The sequence below is a fragment of the Gymnodraco acuticeps genome, unplaced genomic scaffold (genome assembly GCF_902827175.1).
Source record: "Gymnodraco acuticeps unplaced genomic scaffold, fGymAcu1.1, whole genome shotgun sequence".
NCBI classification, from domain to species: domain Eukaryota; kingdom Metazoa; phylum Chordata; class Actinopteri; order Perciformes; family Bathydraconidae; genus Gymnodraco; species Gymnodraco acuticeps.
In genome coordinates this window covers 1,635,099-1,658,366 of record NW_022990701.1, presented here as the reverse complement: position 1 = coordinate 1,658,366, position 23,268 = coordinate 1,635,099, and the positions used below count along the sequence as shown (strand labels likewise).

General features: G+C 41.6%; 1 protein-coding gene across 5 annotated transcripts in view; it reads left to right on the top strand.

The window, feature by feature from the left end:
- lrba (LPS responsive beige-like anchor protein) overlaps positions 1-23,268 on the top strand; it is a 189,284-nt gene that overhangs the window by 162,150 nt on the left and 3,866 nt on the right. For 3 of the 5 annotated variants that reach the window (XM_034231378.1, XM_034231380.1, XM_034231377.1), the window contains 8 exons: positions 686-853; positions 5,926-6,015; positions 8,418-8,595; positions 10,468-10,533; positions 13,792-13,947; positions 16,492-16,659; positions 20,419-20,520; positions 20,937-21,133. In XM_034231378.1, the coding sequence (XP_034087269.1) occupies positions 686-853; positions 5,926-6,015; positions 8,418-8,595; positions 10,468-10,533; positions 13,792-13,947; positions 16,492-16,659; positions 20,419-20,520; positions 20,937-21,133 (1,125 nt within the window). The remainder of the gene's footprint in view (positions 1-685; positions 854-5,925; positions 6,016-8,417; positions 8,596-10,467; positions 10,534-13,791; positions 13,948-16,491; positions 16,660-20,418; positions 20,521-20,936; positions 21,134-23,268) is intronic. The other 2 variants (XM_034231381.1, XM_034231379.1) reach the window with 1 other exon arrangement.

The following is a 23,268-nucleotide window of genomic DNA, read 5'->3' as shown; positions in this document are numbered from 1 at the left end:
AAGAATTAGATGCAGAATGAGCTGTCAGAAAGTCACATTTAAGTGAGGGATGCCTTGGCCTCTGCAGTAAAAATGTAAATGATATAAATTGCCATTTAAGTGTAGCACAGGCTAATGTTTTGTCACAAATTAATGTGACACAAGGCAGCAATGACAATCAAGGGCTGCCTCATTCTAATTTGGTCGTGTTTAGAGGGCTTTTGTGAGGCGACAGCTTTACACAAATTAACACAATTGCCTGTTTTTATGAGGAAACCATAAATGTTTTTTCCCTCCTTTGCCGTCTAATGAGGAGAGAAAACGGCTTGTATCTCAGCGTTATGTCGACGTCTGCAGAAGATCAACACGGTGCTCTTATCCGCCCATAACCAGCAGAGAAAAGAACAAAGACAGAGGCTGAAATGGCTCCCTAATGAACTACAAGACACCTCTAATGTTTTGATGCTCCCATATGATCAGATTTGGATTACCTCTGCTTTTTGCTCATTATGGAAATCATTGTCAGATTGTGTCACAGGAACAATTAGAACAATTCAGCTTTCTCTGAGGAACTCATCTCTGAAGGGCATTAGTGATAACTGCTGTTTAGTAATGGGATGGGGAACATGATCGGGGAGCAGTATTATGTTTTTGTACAGTGTGTATTTACATTTACAATACTAGTAATGCTCTCTTCCATTTACAGGCTCTGGAGAGCGAGTTTGTGTCCTGCCAGCTCCACCAGTGGATTGATCTGATCTTTGGCTACAAGCAGCAAGGACCTGAAGCCACCAGAGCTCTCAATGTCTTCTATTATTTGACCTACGAAGGGGCTGTCAACCTCAGCTCCATCACCGACCCCATGCTCCGAGAGGTGAGGCACATTATGCATACACACACTATTTAATACACATTTACTGTTTGTACTACAACGTTGGTTTAACTCCCTTGACGGATCATGCTGAGTAATGGAAAAAAACGCGTTTGCACTCTCAAATGGATGCTTAATCTGACTATATTATAAAAGCATCTGTCCATTCAGTGCCTTTATATTTCTGGGATATTTTTGATGCCATTAGCCATGTTAAATAGGTTGTAGAATGGCACGGGAGAGCCCAGCTAACAATCTACTGGCAGGTATTGCTGAGCTAAGCCTTTCCCTTGTGTGATACGTCTGAGAGCACTCTAGCAAGTGTTCCACTTTATTGCCTTAAAGCCTCCTCCTTGGCTTTCATTCATTATTCATCTCTCCGACTTTGAACTGCTACACAGGCCTGCCGGAAAGCAACCACACAAAACACTGTGCTGAAAAGAAAAACACTTCTAGCATGCCCTCAGCCAAACACGGGCCTGACAACTTCACCAATCTGCATTAAAGGGCAGCCAGCAGCAGGACAATTGACCCAGCTCCCTTTAGCCTTTCCTATGTTTAGCTTGTGTTGCCAAAAGTAGCACACATCCTATTTTGATTCTCGTCAGAGTATTGTCCAAAGGCTTTGTAAAGGGTTTCTTCTGAAGGATTATTTTAGTTTTTTACAGTGTTTTATTTTTCCACTCTAAGCCAATTAAACAGTTGACTAAACAAAGTCATTGCTGAGATCTGTAAATGAAATTGATACTGCTATCATGACCGCTTTTTTTTCCTATTCTATGGGTTTTTCCACTTAGTTTCAAGAAAATATTAGTTTTATTTTCTTTGAGGCTGCTGACAACCAACAAACCGAACCCAGAATAATAACTCCTCCTTGGCGAAGGTAACAAGACCCAAGTTTGCAATAAACCATATTTATTATTTAGGTAAAGGCCCTAATTGTATTTAGCTCTAAATGGAGATGAGTTCAGAGTATATCAAGGGGCCGAGGTGAGTCCCTCTGCTGTTCTGCTGCCCTTCATGCTCAGTGACTGGAGCATCACGGACACTAGGGCTGGATCATTGATTTATCACCTCATTCGCCCTAATTCCCATCCAGATGTGCTCTGGCCTTTATCTACACACAAACACATAAACACACACACACACACACACACACACACGGACACACACACACACACGGACATGCAGATTCATTACCAAGGTGCACCGGCCATTCCAGACTCAGCCCATTACCCATTCCCCTGGTTAAACGCAACCACAAAATTGGATCACCGGTAGAGCACTATTTCTGCCAAGCTGTTTCCCTGACAATAGGACAGATAAATCTACACGCATGCAGGACACCATCGGAGGCAGGTGCATATAATTTGAGTGGTATTAAAATAGCCCCTCATGCCCTCCCACTTATAGATTTTAGATATACATGCTGCTGAATACATGGTTTACACACATTTGTAACATAACTAAGGAATAAAGTACACATTTTAAAGCGTTTAGATTGTGTGCATGTGGATGGGAAATGCATTGCTGTACACACAAATCAATGCTTTTATTGAAAACATATGTGGTTATTTATTTACATTAATTGTCCCAACATTTAATTTAGACTTAAATGATGTTCTATTAATTTTAACACATTTGATATATTTTAGTGTACACATTTATATATATATATGAATACATATGAAAAAAATCTGCAAGTTTGTTCAATTCATAGCAGTAAAAAAAGGGAGTTTGTAGTTTTCTCCAATCACTCCCTCTCTGATGCTGTGAGTCCAAACTGCTGGCTTTAACCTTTTGAAAACACCCTCTGTCTGAGCGCTTTAATTAGTTAAATAAACCAAAGCAGTGTTATCCCTGTGAGCTAAGCCAAGGCTCTCCTTCAACCGTGTTTGTACGGAAGGAAGCTTGCCCTGTCTGTGCAGAAGGTGGAAACAGAGTTCCAGGCCTGGCCCTTGTCAGGTCCGGGCGCTGGGGGTGGCGGAGGGCTTTGGGTCTGAAAATGTCCCCAGAGTTTACCATTACTGAGTGACAACTGTTTCAGCCCGAGCTGTGGTCCGGGCCAGGCTCGGCCGCATTAGGACAGGCCCCGGGGCTGTTCATTGTCAAGGGGAGGGGCCACAGACGTGTGTGTGTGTGTGTGTTCGGGTCGGAAAAGGTAGATGATTGGGGCAAATAGTTCTGTATTCCTGCCACGCTGTATTGGCAGCCGCTAACTCCCACCCACCCCGATTTAACACGCACAAACACTCTGTATAGATCCTACCTTGATACGTTTGTACATACACATGTGTATGCTTCCATTGGCATGTGTATACCTTTGTATATTTATGCGTGCTCATCAGCATAAATGCACACGGTTGAGTGTTTATGTGTACGTTTCTGTTCTGGGAGAGTTTGGAATATCTCAGCACAGATTAGGGAATGTTGTGGAGACCACTGCTGTGTTTTTGAAAACCATGATTACTTCCTGTCCTGCCTCCGCCGCAAGTCAAAACGTACCCCCACTCTCTCTCTCTAAGAGAACTGCTGTGTGTCTGCAGATGCATTCATGTGTGTGCGTGTGCACCCGTGTGCGTGGCATGCATGCACATCTGTGTTGCCTCTCAGTGTATAAAGAGAAACACACCCTGTGTTGCCTTCTCATCTTTGTACAGGGCTTCCCCTCTTTCACGTCTGAATTGTACAGCATTTGCGTAATTCGGCAGAAGACGGGAAATATACCCACGAGTGAACCTGCCTTGACACTCAGCCAAAATCGTTCACCAATCACAGGGCACTAGTTTATTTTTCTTGGAGAATATAACCCTTCACTGTATTTGTTTTTTTACATTAAATTCACAATTTTAAAATATGACAATCTTAAGCGAAAGACGCAGATTACCCCGCAAGGCTACTTGGCAAAAACACAAGGCCATCGTAGTATTTATTGTTGGGGCCATTTGCATAAAAGCAGCATGTTTTACATGGAGATCCATCTTGTCAAGTGGCTGAGTAAATCAAAGGGCACGTTGGGACATCTGAGCCATTTAAATGTATAGAATATAGAAAACCTTCATCAGACACGGGCCAGTGCCCCCAAAAGAGATTGGCCTTGTGGATGGCCCCTCATATAATCACCTGAGCATCGCATTGGCATATAGGGAGAGGACATGCTGACCTAGACTCAGCCACTTTCCAACGTTCCACTGCCTCATAAATGTCGGAGCTGAACTTAATGAAGATAGGTTGAGTGGCTTTGAGGAGTCTCATCCTCACATTAGCTTAAGCAAAATGCCCCGCGGAGAGGGGAGGCACTTTGACCTTGAATGATGCACTGATGTCCTCTCACTAACAGACTGACTGTGAGATGGAAAATGTTGAGATTCTCTGTCAGGATCAGTAATGAGGTCACGTGCAAAGGTGGTCTTTGATATCATTGAATGAACAGAATGGCCTTTTATTTAAAAACATTTTAATGACGCGTGTAACACTCCAGACTTACCCACAATACTGGATTATTGAAGCATATCTGTGTGGACCAGTATGTTTGCAAATCTTTATGTATTTAGGTCTTCATACAGTTAATGTCATTATTTGTATTTAAGCTCTCATAAAGTATACTTGTTATAAAAACCACCAATAAAATAATTACATTTTTGTGGATGAATTAAACCAGTTTTTGTTTTACTAGAAGATATAAAAATAATATTTAAGCTCCCGGAGGGGAAAGCTGAATGAATGTGCAAAATTAGAGTTAACAAGGCTTCCATAATGTTGAGTAAAATAAGGGGATTCACTAGTAAAGATTACAATAGAAAATGTTGTTACCTCGTCTGTGTGTGGAATAGTTTTAAAAACGTATAATATACAGTTGAGATTGCTCCTTCTCTGCGCCTCTCTGGTTAGTTTCAGACAATGGGTATGAGCAGACTAACTTCCCAACCTTTTTCTCATGGAAATCCCATATGCAGGCCTCAGCCATGAGCTCATTCTCTCAGGCCTCGCCAAGTCAGGCTCAAACGTCTCAGCCTACACAAGCTGTCACTCCCACACAGCCAGTCATAGTGCACACTGACGCTCTGTCATCGTTTTGTGTTGGCCACTTTCTCTCTGCCTGTCCTTTTTTATAAACATCTATCAAGCTGTAAGGGAGATTTTCTGCTTAATGTTGTTATACCAATTCCCACAGACACTTATCTTGCATTCTTTTCTGTACTTTACATGTGTCAGAGGTTGTTGTTTGTTTTTCATTGGATCACTAAATCCTGAAAAAGTTTTCAACATTGTCCTCAATACAAAAACGTTTTCAGTTGCAATCTTTGATAATAGTATAAAGTGCAGAGTATGGGACACGTTGGTGTGGGCCTGCTACATCGTGTGCGTGCGTGCGTGCGTGCGTGCGTGCGTGCGTGCGTGCGTTTCCCGGCCTGACAGTGAGCTGTGTGATGATGTCCAGAGGCTGCTCGGCCAGCGTCTGCTCTGACATTTATGGTCCTATACCTCTTCATTAACACCACCTAACCAGCCTACAAGCCCTCCTGTCCTGGCCCTCCTCTGATTCTGTGTGTGGTTGTGGAGAATAAATTGGTCCATGTGTGTAAATGTGTGTGTGAGAGAGGGAATGTGTCAGACAGTGAGAAAGTATGTTTATATGTACGACGTGTGCATCAACAGTGGAAGCATTTCTTCCTACGCTGCAATAGTTTTTGTAATTATCTCTTTGTTTTCTTTTTGTTGAGACACTAATCTCAGATTGATGAGTATTAATGAGAAGTGAATATATAAATACAATTTACAATGTTTTTACATCAATGTGACGTATTATATCATTTTTAATTTATTTTATTGATCAGCCAAAATCACCATTTTTTGTTTTTCTTGTTCTGTAAATGGATGCTGAAATGTACTTTGTACCAATATCTAGCTACTTTTGTAGTGATACTGTAGCACTATTCTTTAAAACTGCCATCCCTTTTATGATATGCAATATGTTTTCCCCTGATTGCAATGGCTTTACTTTTACATTATGCACTTTTTAGTTTTTGAGGAAAACGTTTTCTTTATATCACTCCTTTTTCTTTTCCCCTCAGGCTGTGGAGTCTCAAATAAGGAGTTTTGGACAGACCCCCTGCCAGTTGCTCATCGAGCCACACCCACCCCGAAGCTCAGCCATGCAGGTGGTGAGTAATCACGCACATACAGTACTTGCTGGCAGATAATCTCAAAGACACACACACACACACACACACACCACACACACACACACACACACACACACACACACACACACACACACACACACACACACACACACACACACACACACACACACACACATATTTACCTGTAGTCCTTCAGAACATACTACCATACAATATGGGTCAGAATCCAGCTGAGCTCCAGAATCATCCATTGTGCTGTCTTAATGCCCTCTCTGACTTCTGGTGTGCCCTGAAGTAGGCACTCTGCTTTGCTTCATGTAACTCTTATAATGTTTGACTTTCTCTTTTCATCCTCATTTTGCCATACACTTTCTTTGTATTCATCTTAAAACTGTGGGAAAATAAAGTCTAGGGTTTGAAAGCATCTCCTCTCTCGTCATTAGAGAGGTGTGTGTGAAAGGGAAAGATCAGAAGCATTTGTGTGCATGTGTGTTTAGTGAGAGGTATGCAAGGAAAGGCACAGCTTTGTGCTGGAAACCTGGGTCCCAGCCAGCTTTTCTACCTGAGCTGGAAAAGGAGATCAACGAAGGAGGGCAATGAACAGCAGCAGTGAAGTGACGGCTTTTTAAGGGCCAGGGAGTGCAGTCAGTGTGCCTGCCTGTGATGGGCCCGGGCCCCATGAGTCCCTATTAGTGTGGTGTCCCTGTGGCGCTGACAGCTGGCTGTAGACCACCACCCAGCGCACACACACACACTCAGACACAAACTCAGGCAAGGCTTTGAAACCGCCTCACTCATGCGCAAATTCCTAAATGTTTTTATTTTTGCTCTGCCATGTATAGTTTTCAAACATAATATTCAGAGGCCATTATTCAAACACATTTCTAACCCTCCCCATCCGTCAGTATTCCCGCAGAACGCCCTGTTCTCGTTGCTTTTACATGTTCATGCTCTCTACTTTCTCTCATCCTCTCTCATGTGAGTGTGTTGTCAGAGTGTCTGCATCCGCCCGTGCTGGTGGTAATGATACTGTCAGTGCGTCTGGTTAGCTGTCAGACACACCGGATTTACTCAGGTCTGTTCCCGATGTTAACACTGATGTTCTTCTTCTTCACACGCAAGCAGGAAAATGGCCTCGTGTTAGAGCTGCTTAGTACAAACACTTTGTAAATGGCTCTATATGAGCTCCCGTCTGCAGGGACACGGTTTCAAGTGTCAATGGAAACACTTTTTTTGTTAGGACTGCATTGTTGGTTTTTCTATTGGTTATGCTGAAGTTACAAGTTTATTATAATGCAAGTAAAATTGTATTTCAACGATTTTAGACAGAAATGATATTGCCTTAGAGTTTGTTAAGTACGGAGCCCCTGTCCGTAAAATTAAATCTGAGTTCGAAATATATCTCAAATAATGTATGCACTGTAATTTCCCCACATAAACATAACAGTCTGCAATGAAATGGTTGTCTCCTGTGTGCTCCACTTCCTCCTTGGCGCACCGGTAACTTTCTCAATGAAAAAAAAAGTCGGGATAACGGGTTAGTTTCTCGCGCACACAAGATACGTTCTCGTGCTCACGAGAAACTTTCATGTCCCTCCGTAGTACTGTGATCAATCGTCATTTATTGTCATTTATCCAGAATTTGTTCATTTTTAAATTCCATCGATTAATAGGAAATGTATTATTGAGATGCATTGATAATAAATATATTGGTTAGCTGCAGTTTTACGCAGAAGAATAACCTGGATTTAATGTAAAACACATTACTGTTTACCACACTTACTAACACTGTGTATTTATGACAGACTGCAGACATTTAAAAAAACATATACAGTAAATACTTTGGACATGAATTTGTAAAATAAATAATGTGCGTCTGATCTGTTTTTCCAGAAAAAACATAATGTTCCTTGCAAAAAAAACATTTAAATTACGTCCACTCTTCCACTCAATGGAAAATCAAAACTGGCTACTAGTGTAAAACTCTGAATCCATCATTCTGCACAGTGAACAAACATTTCTGACTGAACAAGGCCTTTAAAACATCTTAGAAGGCTTTGTCTTTTGTCACACTTTAATGTATTAACTTTTCAGGTGAAAAATCTATTTGAGATTTTTTCCATTCCTAATTTTCCCTTCACACTGTTTCAAAAGGGATCTCTTGCCTTTAACCTCTTTTCCTAACCCGTGCTACTAGAGTGCTGCTTACTGCTCTCCTGCTCAAGCTTCCTAACTTTCTCTCTGTCCTTCTTTTCCTCCCTCTCCCTCTGTTTGTTCCTCACTAACACCGGCTGCGACTGCTTCTCTCGTCTTTTTTGATTTGCTCTTTGTCTGCCGCTCCATATGTCGGCTCTTTTTTCCCTCTCTTCCCTTCATCCCGTTGTCCGTCCTGGGGTCCTGAACAGTATCTTCTCCTGCAGACCCCACTGATGTTTACGGAGCAGATGCAGCAGGATGTTATCATGGTGCTGAAGTTCCCATCCAACTCTCCTGTTACCCACGTAGCAGCCAACACCCAGGCGGGCCTGACGTCACCGGCCATCATCACCGTCACTGCAAACCGCATCTTCGCTGTCAACAAGTGGTATGGACTGACAGGTAAGAAACTTGTGTCCATGCACTCATCATTGTCTCTCTGCTTTGAAAAAGGTGGAATAACTTGAATCCTCACATTTGTATGCCATTGTGATTCTGCACCAAATGAACCTTAAAGGGCACCTATTATGCAAAATCCACTTTTTCATGTCTTTTATACATAAACATGTGTCCCCTCGGTGTAAAGAGATTCTGAAAGTTTCAGGAAAAAAATATTTGCTCACTTTTTGTCCTGATCCATTTCTAAAAAACAGTCTGAAAATGAGCTGATCAGATTTTGGCCACTTTGTGATTTAATAACGTTTTTTTGGTTTGTGTAACCATTAGCCAATCACCAACCAAGGTAACCCCCCCCCCCCCCACCTTATCACCTGAATCTCCTCCTAGAGCACCTTTGTGTTCTTTTTAACCAAATATGGCGTGGGGAGGGGCTCTTTATTTTCATCTAGTCTAGAGTAACAGACAGAGAATCAGCACTTTTGAAACAGGGCTGAAACAGAGGGGTTTATGGGATGCTGCAATGTTCTGTATTTCAGAAAAACACTTCAGAGACATGTTTGTATATATCTCAGACTTATAATATATTGATGAAAAACAGTATAATAGGGGACCTTTAAGGGTTTTCAAAGCAAGTACATACAATATTTTGCTACCACACAATCATCTTCACATTTGCTCATCTCTGTCCTCCATACTCTGCATCTAATTTACCCGAGAATTGACCCGTCTCGTCTCTGTAGGATGGACGTTGATTTGGGAGATGGTTGACTGTGTCTACTGGATAGCAGTATCACATGTGACACATGCAGCAGCCAGCATTAGGTCTCACGTCCGACTCCATACATCAGCCTCTCACTTCACAAAACCTTATTTACTCAGCATCCATCTGAACCCTGGATGAAACATTACATTTGATTTCTGTGAATTTATGAGGATGAAGACTTTGAGTTGAATGCAGCCGCATCCATGCGCACCACAGAACAGACTGATTAAGCTAATTGGTTTAGTGAGCTGGTATGATAAACACGATGTCTGCTGTTCAGAAGTACTTCATTAATTGTATGGATTTACTGGAATCTTTGTGTGGCTGTGAGCAGATGAAAGTACATTTACGTTATTTATCAATTCAACATTCAACAATAAAAATGAAGAATTTGTCTACGAAAATGTTGAAAGACATTATTCACATTTTGTTTTGGAGTGGGTGCAGCTAATGAACATTGCACATAGTTAATGAACAATTCGGTAAGATAAATGGTTTGAGTCAGCTTGTGTAAATTTAGATTGAAATCATGGAGTATTTCTTCAGTTTTTCCTGCCATTTAGAAGCTAAAAAGTAAAGAAGAAAGTCAGATATAGTCTTCAGATGGAGATAGCATTTGTCAGACATAGAAAGACATATGAAGACCTCTATTATGAAATATTGTGGCATTCTTACTGATTTTAACCATTTTTATAGACTGAACAATTAATTGCTTAATCAAAAATAACATTAAGCCATTGATTACAAATTAACATTATCATAAACTGTCAGCAGTTGCCTGAAAGACATTTTATTTTAATTCTACCATCAACACTTGATGACGCATACGTCTGTTAGTACCATCTTGTATCAGTTTACCAATACATGCTGACAGCTTCAGTGATAGGGTTGTGCAAATGCATGCATTTTATAGCATATATATATTTGGCATAAGGACCTCTGTGGCCTTGGTAGCTCTTTGACATAATTGATGTCTAATTTGCGGGAGAACTCTTGGGCTGTGACTTTATGGTTATAATTTTCAGTGTGGTTATAATGAACAGAAAGCCAGCATCGACTTCACAAGGCCACATGATTACAATATTAATCCAATCTGTCTTCTTCTCTGTCAGGTCATCAGAGCTCAACGGTGCAGGACCAGCAGTACCAACTTCCTGTGGAAATTGACCCTCTGATAGGTAGGCTGTCTTTTATGACTGTGAAAGAGTCCACACACATGTACATTCTTTACATAGTGTGAGCTTATATAGGCATGAAAATATTTTTTTGTGCGTATTCGTGTATGAATCCCGCTGGCATCTGTGTGACTCATGGCGGTGTGTGGCGCGTCCCTGGACGGCAGATTAGAGTTGTTCCTCCGCCTCTGCCCCAGTTCACTCCTCATGATATAGGCCCTGCTCTCACACTAAACCATTTGCATGCAAATTGGAATGCAATGAGCTGTGGCCTAGGCCGGCGTTTCATCATCAACTCCCCCTCTTTCTCCCTCTCCATCGTCCCCTTCCCTCCCTCCCTTTCTGCATCCTCTTTGGTTTAATTTGAGCGGAGGGAAAGGACGCGTGTCAATGGAAATGAATATGAATGTGGTAATAATGTGTGATTGAGAATGCACGGCGGACGGCTGTCAGGACAATATGGGCGCCTCTCATCCTTCACGACTTGTTGATGAGCAGGAGAAGAGAGCCGAGCTGCAGTGATGTATGGGATGCACTGGTGGAGAGAGACGAGCCTCTTCTTCTCTCTGTTCCCACCTTCGCCTTCGTCACGTTGCTGCAGCCTCTCACAGCCTCACATACATCTGCAGGAGAGGCTGTTCTTTCTCCGAGAACGCTGTGGTCACTTTTAGGCTCACCATTTCCACACATTTTTCCTCTATACACTTGACTACAGAATTTAACAAAGCTTTGTTCTTACATTCTCATATGTATCTGCTAGTACACTGTGTCGTCTGCTGTACATGCAGAATAAATTAAATCTTATCTCATCAAAATGTTTTACGAGACCTTTATAGTTGTTGAGCGTTTTTGAAAGCACATTTTTCAGGCTAATTTTGTCCAATAAATCTTTATAGTTTTGTCTACAGTTGTTTTCTCTTATCTCATACTTTGTCAAAACTAAAGCATGAATAATGTACTGGAAAATATATTTTTATGTTTGTGAGTGTGCTATCTTGTGTGGGGGAGGTAGAGGGGATTTCTGTCAGTGATAAATGTACACTGTTTGCATTCCAGAGGAGTCCGAGCTAAACACAGTAAATTGAGGATGAGTGTTGAGCCGAGTGTGGAAATGTTAAAAATGGTTTGAAATATTGGTTGTAGCAGGTATGCTGGACTTTATCATTTTCATTGCTACACAATCTTCTCTGACACCTGTTCTCCAGTGCGTGTGACCTCGCCAAATAACAAACACTTCACAGTGGACATGTCTCTCTAGGGAAGAAAAAGATTCCACTTGCAGAACAGAGAGTATCAATAAATTTGCTTTCCAAACAACGGTAGGCTAAATTACACAACTAAGATGAATTGGCAGTGTGTGTTCTGACTTTAGTGGTGTGCACATTTTGTGAAGACTGTGCTCACGCTATCATTACTCTTCGACTCTCACGGAAACATGTGAAGTCCTGTAAACTTAACATCCAGAATGTTTTATGTATTATCTCGCAAATCTTATATTCACCCTGTGGTGAAGTGGTGTATTTGAGTGTGACCTATAGGAAAATTGTGTGTGTTGTTGGGTCATAGATTTTATATACAGTGGGGCAAAAAAGTATTTAGTCAGCCACCAATTGTGCAAGTTTTCCCACTTAAAAAGATGAGAGGCCTGTCATTTTCATCATAGGTATACCTCAACTATGAGAGACAAAATGAGAACAAAAAATCCAGAAAATCACATTGTCTGATTTTTAAAGAATTTATTTGCAAATTATGGTGGAAAATAAGTATTTGGTCAATAACAAAAGTTCATCTCAATACTTTGTTATATACTCTTTGTTGGCAATGACAGAGGTCAAACGTTTTCTGTAAGTCTTCACAAGGTTTTCACACACTGTTGCTGGTATTTTGGCCCATTCCTCCATGCAGATCTCCTCTAGAGCAGTGATGTTTTGGGGCTGTCGCTGGGCAACACAGACTTTCAACTGCCTCCAAAGATTTTCTATGGGGTTGAGATCTGGAGACTGGCTAGGCCACTCCAGGACCTTGAAATGCTTCTTACGAAGCCACTCCTTCGTTGCCCGGGCGGTGTGTTTGGGATCATTGTCATGCTGAAAGACCCAGCCACGTTTCATCTTCAATGCCCTTGCTGATGGAAGGAGGTTGTCACTCAAAATCTTACGATACATGGCCCCATTCATTCTTTCCTTTACACGGATCAGTCGTCCTGGTCCCTTTGCAGAAAAACAGCCCCAAAGCATGATGTTCCCCCCCCCCCATGTTTCACAGTAGGTATGGTGTTCTTTGGATGCAACTCAGCATTCTTTCTCCTCCAAACACGTCTCGTTGAGTTTTTACCAAAAAGTTCTATTTTGGTTTCATCTGACCATATGACATTCTCCCAATCCTCTTCTGGATCATCTAAATGCTCTCTAGCAAACTTCAGACGGGCCTGGACATGTACTGGCTTAAGCAGGGGGACACGTCTGGCACTGCAGGATTTGAGTCCCTGGCGGCGTAGTGTGTTACTGATGGTAGTCTTTGTTACTTTGGTCCCAGCTCTCTGCAGGTCATTGACTAGGTCCCCCTGTGTGGTTCTGGGATTTTTGCTCACCGTTCTTGTGATCATTTTGACCCCATGGGGTGAGATCTTGCGTGGAGCCCCAGATCGAGGGAGATTATCAGTGGTCTTGTATGTCTTCCATTTTCGAATAATTGCTCCCACAGTTGATTTCTTCACACCAAGCTGCTTACCTATTGCAGATTCAGTCTTCCCAGCCTGGTGCAGGTCTACAATTTTGTTTCTGGTGTCCTTTGACAGCTCTTTGGTCTTGGCCATAGTGGAGTTTGGAGTGTGACTGTTTGAGGTTGTGGACAGGTGTCTTTTATACTGATAACGAGTTCAAACAGGTGCCATTAATACAGTTAACGAGTGGAGGACAGAGGAGGCTCTTAAAGAAGAAGTTACAGGTCTGTGAGAGCCAGAAATCTTGTTTGTTTGTAGGTGACCAAATGCTTATTTTACCGAGGAATTTAACAATTAATTTATTAAAAATCCTACAATGTGATTTCCTGGATTCTTTCCCCCCATTCTGTCTCTCATAGTTGAAGTGTACCTAGGATGAAAATTACAGGCCTCTCATCTTTTTAAGTGGGAGAACTTGCACAATTGGTCTCGCAAAATAAATACTAAATACTTTTTTGCCCCACTGTATATGTGCACCTTTGTACATATCCTACCTTTTTTATTTGATTTGTTCATTTCAATTGTCTTCCTCTCTACAGCCAGTAACGTGGGCAGTCATCGTCGTCAGATCTCAGACCTGCTGGATCAAAGCATTCAGATCAGCTCGCAGTGTTTCATCATCACAGCCGACAACCGCTTCATCCTCCTGTGCGGCTTTTGGGACAAGAGCTTCCGGGTTTACTCCACTGACTCAGGTATTTTCATGCTACACTCCCAATGAGATCTTTTCTGCAGTGTTTTTATGTCTCAGACACAGCAGACATTAAATGTAAAACTTTTAACTTAAATACAGCCTCTTTTTTTAAGCTTCAAAGTTCAAATGCACTACACCTTTTGTAGAATATTCGTCAGAATATAATAAATGTATGTCACATTGCCATGAACATGAGCCACATCAGTGTGTATCAAATGTCATTCTTGCACTCGTATCAAAAATATAATGGGCACATTGTCATGAGATGTACTGAGCACATAATCCACCCTGAAAATGAACTATTTCTAATTTAGACGCTCCATGAGCTTTCCTCATTGTTAACCACTAGCTAAAATATCAATAAAAGATGCCCCTTAATAAAATACCTCCATGAAATGTGATATACACATGCTATTAGAGGTATAAACCTCTTATGTTAATACTCCCCATTGCCTTTCCTCTAGCACCATCCTCAGGACAAAATCCCACTTTTAGCCCCACTACTAGTAACACTCAAAGGAAGACAAAGAACATCAATATTTCTATTTGATTTTGTTTAACACTCTTGAATCGTGGAGTGCAATGGATATTACAGCCTCTAGCAGGCGCTAGTAAACTTTAGCTTTCTAATACTGAAAACAAAATAGTATTCAGTCTATGCTCCAGATGTGCTCTGCTTCATTGCACTGTGCTGAATTGTATTGTAACTTTACAAGTGAAATCAATGTACACAATGACTTGCTGTTATTATGACAGTAGCACACAATCTTCGTTTTTTGTTGCCAGTTTAAGGTATGTGTGCTATACCTTTTCAATTTGAGCTTAATGTCTTTCAAGTCAGCATAATTTCCTTTAAGATATTCTTTTTGTAGCACATAAATCACTTTTGTATTGTAGAGTTCAGTGATTTAGATTAGAGAAACTTTAAATGAGGCTACATGACATAAATAGGAACCTTTTGATCTAATTGGAAAAAACTCTAGTCTTTCATAGAGGCATTGTATTTCCCTCTATACAACTGACTTACCAGATATTCTATCATACACGCCTGCAATGCAGATGCACACACACACACACATACACACACACACACACACACACACACACACACACACACACACACACACACACATACACATACACACATACACATACACACATACACACATACACACACACATACACACACACATACACATACACACACACACACACACACAGACCCACACAGACCCACACACACGGATGCCATCAGGTCAGGGGTCCTAAATGAATCTGTCTGAAGCCTCATCTCTGCACGCCGCTCCTCTACCGATACCCCATTCAGAATCCTACACACATCTATACAACACACTCCGATTCAATTTCTATAGGCCAGCCCCCCTGTCTTTAATAGAGGAGGGATGGAGCACAGAGATAGCTCTATTGTGTCGCTGCCACCGGGTTGTGCGGCTGGAACGTGAACACAGTTTAATCGCACACGCTCAACAGCTGCTGCCGCGGTCCCTGAAGCCCCCAGGTTAAAGAACTGAGGGATTTTATCAATTACAAGACTTGATTGGTACACGTGCACACAACACATAGTCTCGTACGCCTGCGTGCACACACATCCAATTTAATTTGTCTGTGTGCATGCATGTGTGTGTGTCTGTGAGCGGTGTGTGTTCAATACGAGCTGCATGGTAGCCATTATTTCTGCAGCAATCATTACTTATTGTCAGTGTTTATAAAGATGTCAAACATTTTATATCTTTGATGTCTGTGTTCTTCTTTGGGTGTTTAGTCAGCGACCTGCCCAGTTGCATGACAACCCTCGCCTCTGCAGTGAGATACAGCTTGATTATCCAATGGACAGTGATTTTGACACCCGGGCAGGAATGTCATGTGTTGCAAACTCTCCACTGTTTGACTGCAGAGGTCACACTATGAGGAGCGTAATGAGTATTATACAGCTAAACAGTGGGGCTGTGGTCTGCAAATCTGACAGCAATTAGCCTCCTTATATATACACATGGAGCGCACACTGAACACACACACTGTCACACACACAAAGTTGAAACAAATATGTATTCTTGTCTAGGAATTAGTAGATGTCTGATCTTGTGTGGATCTTGTAAAACTACTAGCCAGGCAGACAGATGATAACCAAAACAGCAGGTGGCTCCAACGAACGACCAACAAATGAATTCAAATGTTTTGTTTATAAGTGCTTATGTATTTTGTCCCAAACTCGTGTACGGAAATTGCAAAAATTGCATTTGTGTATTCTGCATACTCTCACAAATATCACATCAATAATTTCAACTGAATTAAATTGTCTTGTTGAATGTTTTAAAATCTTAAATAAAATAATGAATATGCTGCTACCTGTTTTGGCCAGGTCTATTGAAAAAGGCACATTTTAAACTAAATGGGACTCTCATGGTTTGATAAAATATAAACTTAACTTAACTCAAAACCAAAATGTTGAAATCCATTAATAAATGCCTAATTTCTTGTTTGCAGTTTAAAAACCGCTGATTGTTGTTTTAATACCTTTTTGCAGGCAAACTGACGCAGATCGTGTTCGGACATCGTGACGTGGTGACGTGTCTGGCTCGCTCCGAGTCGTACATCGGAGGAGACTGCTACGTCCTGTCAGGCTCCAGAGACGCCACCCTGCTGCTGTGGTACTGGAACGGGAAGCACAACAGCATTGGAGAGAGCCCGGGCAGTAAGTACTCAGGCAAACCAGCTCGATATGTGAGAGCACACACACACACACACACACACACACACACACACACACATATGTGGTATTCTCTGAGTGCTCTCTCCCCCAGACAGTTGTGACTGTGTGATTTACGGCCTCCCTCTGTAAAGTAACAACTAGTTTCGTCTGACCAGGCCCGGCCTCCTGCATACAGATTGGATTTCGCAGCACTGTTGCAGCAGGAACAGCTTTCGATAATGTGTTTGAGATTGTGTGAGAATTTTCTGTGAGACCAGATATGGTGTGTGTGTGTGTGTGTGTGTGAGAATCTGTCTTTAATGTGAGTGAAAGTGAGGGCCACTTAGAGATGTTAAATGTTATGTTGGGGGTCGTCGGCCAGCACATGAAAGTTCACCACCATCTGAGGGCCACGGGGTCACACTAGTCGATAAAAGTGAAAAATGTCATGGGCCTCTCTTACGTTACCATAACATATGGCATCAGCCATGATCAAAGCATCGCACACACATTGCTCAGCCCTGAGCCTGCTCCGTGCTAATTTGGTCAGCTTAGATAGGCGTACATGTTGTTAAGTGATCCATTACAAATGGGCTGAAATTTATGACAAATTGTGATTTGGTTAATAAGCCACATTGGGTTTTTATTTTGGAGACAGCGTGTGTGTCACTTACCTCATACACGCTGATGTGGGATGTTGGAATCAAGAAAACTATTTGTTTCCCACAAGTTAATTCAGTGGGATTTTCAAAAATTAAAAAAAATGAAGCTAAATCATAATTTCATTCTCTGCTATCATCTTTTAAGCCTGTTTTTCTCTTTTGTTTTGCTTTATTTGAATCAAAATTAGCAACATGGCAAAAAAGAAAAGCTACTTTTAAATGAATGATGATCAGCTTATTATTCAGAAACAAAATGGCTTCCTTAGAGCCTCATTTTAATCATCCTCAAAGCTGCAATTCCTTATAGAAGAACAATGTATGTTCCGAGGTTAGATGAGGATTTAAATCAGCTGACTCACATCCGTATTGTCATTTTTTAAGTTTAACATTCAACTGCTAAAGTTCTAAGAATCCAATGTATATTGATTGGTTTATGGAGTTATTACATGTCAAAAAGAGGTTCTCTTCAACGTGTACGTGTGTGTGTGTGTGTGTGTGTGTGTGTGTGTGTGTGTGTGTGTGTGTGTGTGTGTGTGTGTGTGTGTGTGTGTGTGTGTGTGTGTGTGTGTGTGTGTGTGTGTGTGTGTGTGTGTGTGTGTGTGTGTGTGTGTGTGTGTGTGTGTGTGTGTGTGTGTGTGTGGCTACAGCAGCAGACAAAGCAGTCGTCGTCCAGCCCATCACCACCACAATGTGATGCTCCATTGCCCCACACCACAGGCACCCCTAGACATGAAGCTTTACCACACACACACACACACACACACACACGCACAGAATACATAAAGACAGCAGACTTGTTCTTTATACCTCTTCCAAAAACGAAACACTTTCAAGATAAAGTCTTGAATGAGAGCACATGCGTACACACACACATTCCTCCTCATGCATAATGCCGGGAACATCCTGCACACTTCATAAGCTTGACGCAAATGCCTCTGATTGGCTGATATGCACATGTACACATTGACCTATGCACACTTGTTTCCTGCTGCAAGCACATGTTGTCATCTGAACTGCAGCAGAGATATTTCACAGACACCAGCGCCACCTGCTGCTCACAGAGGGGAGAACAGTTAAATGAGACCTCTATTAAGTGATGTACTGTAAATTATACTGTATATCTATTGTTTTTAATGAATAGACAAAAGATTGAAATATTATGTTTCTGTAAAATGAGCACCAATGTTTAATTTTCTAATTGTAAATTATTGTTTTGTGATTAGAGACAGTAGTTTCCAGAAGAACACATGTGTAGCTACATGTATATGTTTATCTTCATCATTTTATCATGAAAAAAGAGGTAGGTGTAGATATCTGGCAATTAACCGACTTTGAACCGGATCCACAAGTAGCTTGCTTTTTTGTCTATACACACACACACACACACACACACACACACACACACACACACACACACACACACACACACACACACACACACACACACACACACACACACACACACACACACACACACACACACATGTACAGGTATAAGATTGTAATCAGATGTGGCGCTAATTCAAACCAAATGGCAGGTAGAGGCTTAGCGAGGTTAACTGATACACCAATATATCAGCTTTATTGATCTCCTCTGAGCAGAATCCCACATCATGCTTTAATCCAAAGGCTTGTAGGTCATGAGTTTGGCTAACATCCTCAAAGTCACTAAAAGCAGTTAACTAAATGAAATGTAGATGTTTAGGCTGCCGTGCCACGTGTGACCAGAGTTTAGGAGAGCCAGGTGTAGGGAGATGAAACAATCAACTGACTTTACTCAAATGTGATTTCACTTATAAGTACAAAGTTTCATTTTTGAATATATATTTTATCACACAAACAACATATTTGCTATTGATTGTATCCCATTATAATCTTTTATACTGTACTCTTTTTATTATTCAAGTTTTTGAAATTGCTGATGTCGTCTTTATACGTGACTGTATGACTGTTCAGATTGTCCTCTAGTTAACTTTTTTACAAGAGGGTTCAGTGAGCAGCAGTATGGTCTGTAAGAGGTCTTTCTGCTCAATCTAATTAAGATTTAACAGTAGCTCTTGCTCCGGGAGAGAACCTCTCTGTCTTATTAGAGAACCTGTGTTGAGTTTTATGTCATATAATTGAATTAGGAAACTAAATAGTTTGGCCATGTCAGCAATAAACTACACTTTTCAAAAGTACTTAAATTACGAGGTTTGCTTTATTGGAAACTATTTTACTTCAACTGCATTGCTGTGTTGATGGTTGAAACACAAATATGTTTGAAATAATTGTCACACGGCTACAAAAAACACAAGAAAAATAAAGAAAAACATATAAATGACAACAGGAAGACTAAAGTATACCATCACTAAAATGACAAGTTTGTTTCAAGCTGAACTTGAACTGAGATTGCAAAGTGGTTGGGGTCACTTAAAGTCGAGACCCCCTCCAAGGGACATGAAATCTCATGACCTCCAAACGCCAGGTCACTTATTGAATGGGCTGTGTTACACCAAAGACACTTTAATGTACATCCATGTAACATTTTAGCACAATTATCAAACGTTCACCTATAGATTCTGCCTGAAATGTGTTCTAAAATATAATGAATAGAAACTCCATGCTTTTATGCATCTTCTTGCAGACAGGAGACAGACGGATAAATAAAGAGCTGTTATGTTTTGTCTCTCACTCAGACAGCTCAAACCAAAACAAAATCACACAATCTTCATGACTTGGACTATAACTTGCTCTCGCAGAAACATCTGGATCTAGTGAAGGTAGTGAGGGGGGAAAAGGTTTAAAGATAAGGAGAGGCGGAGAGTGACAAGTGCTAGAAAGAGAGAGTGAAAGCATGTGCAGGGTAACAGGCTCAAACCTCTAATACAAGCTACAGTTCATATACATTCAAACAAAAAACACATTTCCTTTATGATGGAATAATAACAACTTATTTATTTCATACATTATAGTTTGTCTGTGTTTTCATATGGTTGGCTACAACATTTTTCCTTTGCATTTTGCTCCCTCTAGTGACCAAAACTAGTATTTTTTTTTTTAATGTCTTTGTCTTTTATATACAGTACAGTACAAACCCTATTTTGTTTGTCTATTCTAGCAGAGTTTACCACACCGAGGGCCATCTTGACGGGCCATGACTGTGAAGTGACGTGTGCGAGTGTGTGTGCAGAGCTGGGTCTCGTCATCAGCGGCTGCAAAGGTGAGCCCGTCTGTCTGTCTTTAATAATATGTCCAAATTAGGGCTGTGACTAACAATTATTTTTATCATCCATTATTCTGCAGAATATTCTCTGGATTTATCCATTAAACAAGGTTTTGTCTTCAAACGCCAAAACCAACATACCTTAATTTTAACATGATATTTAGAACAAGATAAAAGCAAGAAACTCCATATTTTAGAGCCTGAAATCACATTTTTTAATCTTTGCATGCAACATTACTTAAAGGAATCCATTATCAAAGTTGCTTTCTATAATTTTCATGTAATTTACTTATTATTTAAGTAATATTAGGAGCTCCATTCCAAAATACATGTTAGAATGTAACAACAAAAGACACTGACTAATGTAAATTGTCTGCTTTTCTAACTTGTCTTTTTGTCTTGTGTTTGTTCAGAGGGTCCTTGTCTGATCCATTCCATGAATGGGGACCTGCTGCGGACCCTGGAGGGCCCCGAGCGCTGCCTGAGGCCTCGTCTCATCCAGTCCTCCACCGAGGGACACTGCATGATCTACTACGAGAAGGGGCAGTTTTGTAACTTCAGTGTCAACGGCAAACTGCTCAGACACATGGAGGTGGAAGACAGCATCAAGGTGGGAAACATAATACTGGCGTGAGCGTGCATGTGAAAGTGCATTAGCACATGTGTGTCTGCACCACATCAGGGTGAAATGTCCTCTCACTGATTAAAGGCTTTCTTAGGGTTTCACATTTGAGGAAGGTAAGGGTCTGCACGCCTGGGGGCAAAGTGCGGCTTCACATCCCTTTTATTCCCTTTCACACGCACACAGCAGAGGAAATGGTCCTTTTGATCCGCAGCCCAGTTGTCAGGTCAGATTGCGTCGTTGGTCGAGAACATTCCAGAGGAGTGGTCAGCTCTGGACACCAACACCATTAACTACCCTGCAACACAAGACGACACATTCCCCGTTTCCCACATTTCCTCCCTCGTGGTTAGAGTGACACAAGATAGCGGCTACTGCCTTTGGTTTCATGACCCTTTGTTTCCGGTTTGGCCTGGGAAATGTAAGCTAGCTCTGACAGACAGCCGCACGCCTGTTTCCCATTAGCAGACCTCTGGAGCTCCTAACCTGCCAGCCGGCCGCTGCTGCACAAAGCCACAAATATGACTCGTACAAGTCGTGATTAACGAGCACACACAGACAAATGCTGATGGATTGTGTTAACATCACGGGGAAAGTTGCAAGTGTTCAGTTTGCAGGTTGCAGAATATTTTATAGTGTCTTTAAGAGAAACTAATGATACTTTTAGATGCTTGTAGAGTTTCCCAGCGTTCCCTCTGAAGCGGTGAAGCTGGGACTTGGGAACAATGTGGACCGCTGCCCACTCTCTGCTGTTGTAAATTCCAGCCATGTCAGATGGCATTAGGAAAATGCTAACATCTCGAAGTGAGGCTGTGAGAGTCTCAACCCCCCTGGTCTGACGCTGTAGTATTTAGTGCGCTCATGTACATACCAGAATCAATCTCCTCCGCCCTCAGAGCCTCAGCTCGGTGTGACTCCAGGATAAATAAGTGTTTGTCCTGGCCTGCAGTATCCACTTAGAACAGGAGAGGAATACTGAAGAAGAGAGAGGGTGTTTGCACTGTAAATGTATGCATCTGGAGTCAGAGGTTAGATGACAGGCTAACAGTCGGCATCCTAGTCTAATAGCAGCATCGAGTGACAGAAGCCATACTGAATGGATTACAGTCTTTTAAGTACTAGTATAACTCAGGCAGTGTAACCATTCCAGCAGTTTTTCCCCCTGCTTTGGTCTGTGTAACAGGGGGATTAACAGCACCATAAATTACACTTTGTTACCTTCCCCAGCCCAAAATCCACCCACTGTTCCCCGAAAGATGGAGGAAATATGGGCATTAAAAGTGCATGTGTAGCTGCTGCAGTCATTTTTTTAGTCACCCGAGCCCGAGTAGCCATCTTGGCTCCCACAGAGCCATCGGCCATCTTGTTTGACCGCCCAGCGGCTGATTTATAGAGCCTGTCTGCAGCCTCCTACCTGGCTTGGCTGACATGTCTGCCAGCGCTCGGCCTCCTGCTGGGCTGCATAAGGTCATGGACTCCATTAGTGCATACACAGGTATATTAATATAACACAGTCCCTGGTAAACAGCTCTTATCTTCCCTCTTTCTTTTTACTGTGTAGTATGTCATCTGCTCAAGGAATGACTCGATGTGGCTGCTTATTAAAAACATATATCGGATTTAAAGCTGTGCTAGTGAATAGCTTCATATTAACAGAGGATGAAATGACTTCAGGTAACGTTAGAGGGGCTGCTGGGAGAGCGGCTCGGCTCTACAGAGCGGTTTAATGTCTTTCTGCGTATTGTTTTGATTTAGTTGCGCGCATCTCTACCGTTTTGATCCACTCTCAGCTTTTACCCATAGCTTTTACAGCCACATCAGGCAATTGTTTTACTTTCCCTTGAATCAAACCGCAGACATAGTGAGCAGCTAGTGAAGAAGGTGAAGCATTTAGCAGCTAAAGAAGCAGTTATTTTCCCCAGGAGATGGTTAAGAGCAAAAAAGAGCCAACCTTTACATAAATATTGAATTTACACTCATCAGGTGGACGTTAGAACTTCTCCACATGAAAACGAATGTTGTGTGTGCTGGTTGTTAGCCGAGTGCTTTGTTAGCATGTTTACCATGTTAAGTTGATAATATGTCAGTTTTGTGATTTTATCTTCGTCTGCTGCTCCCAAGTG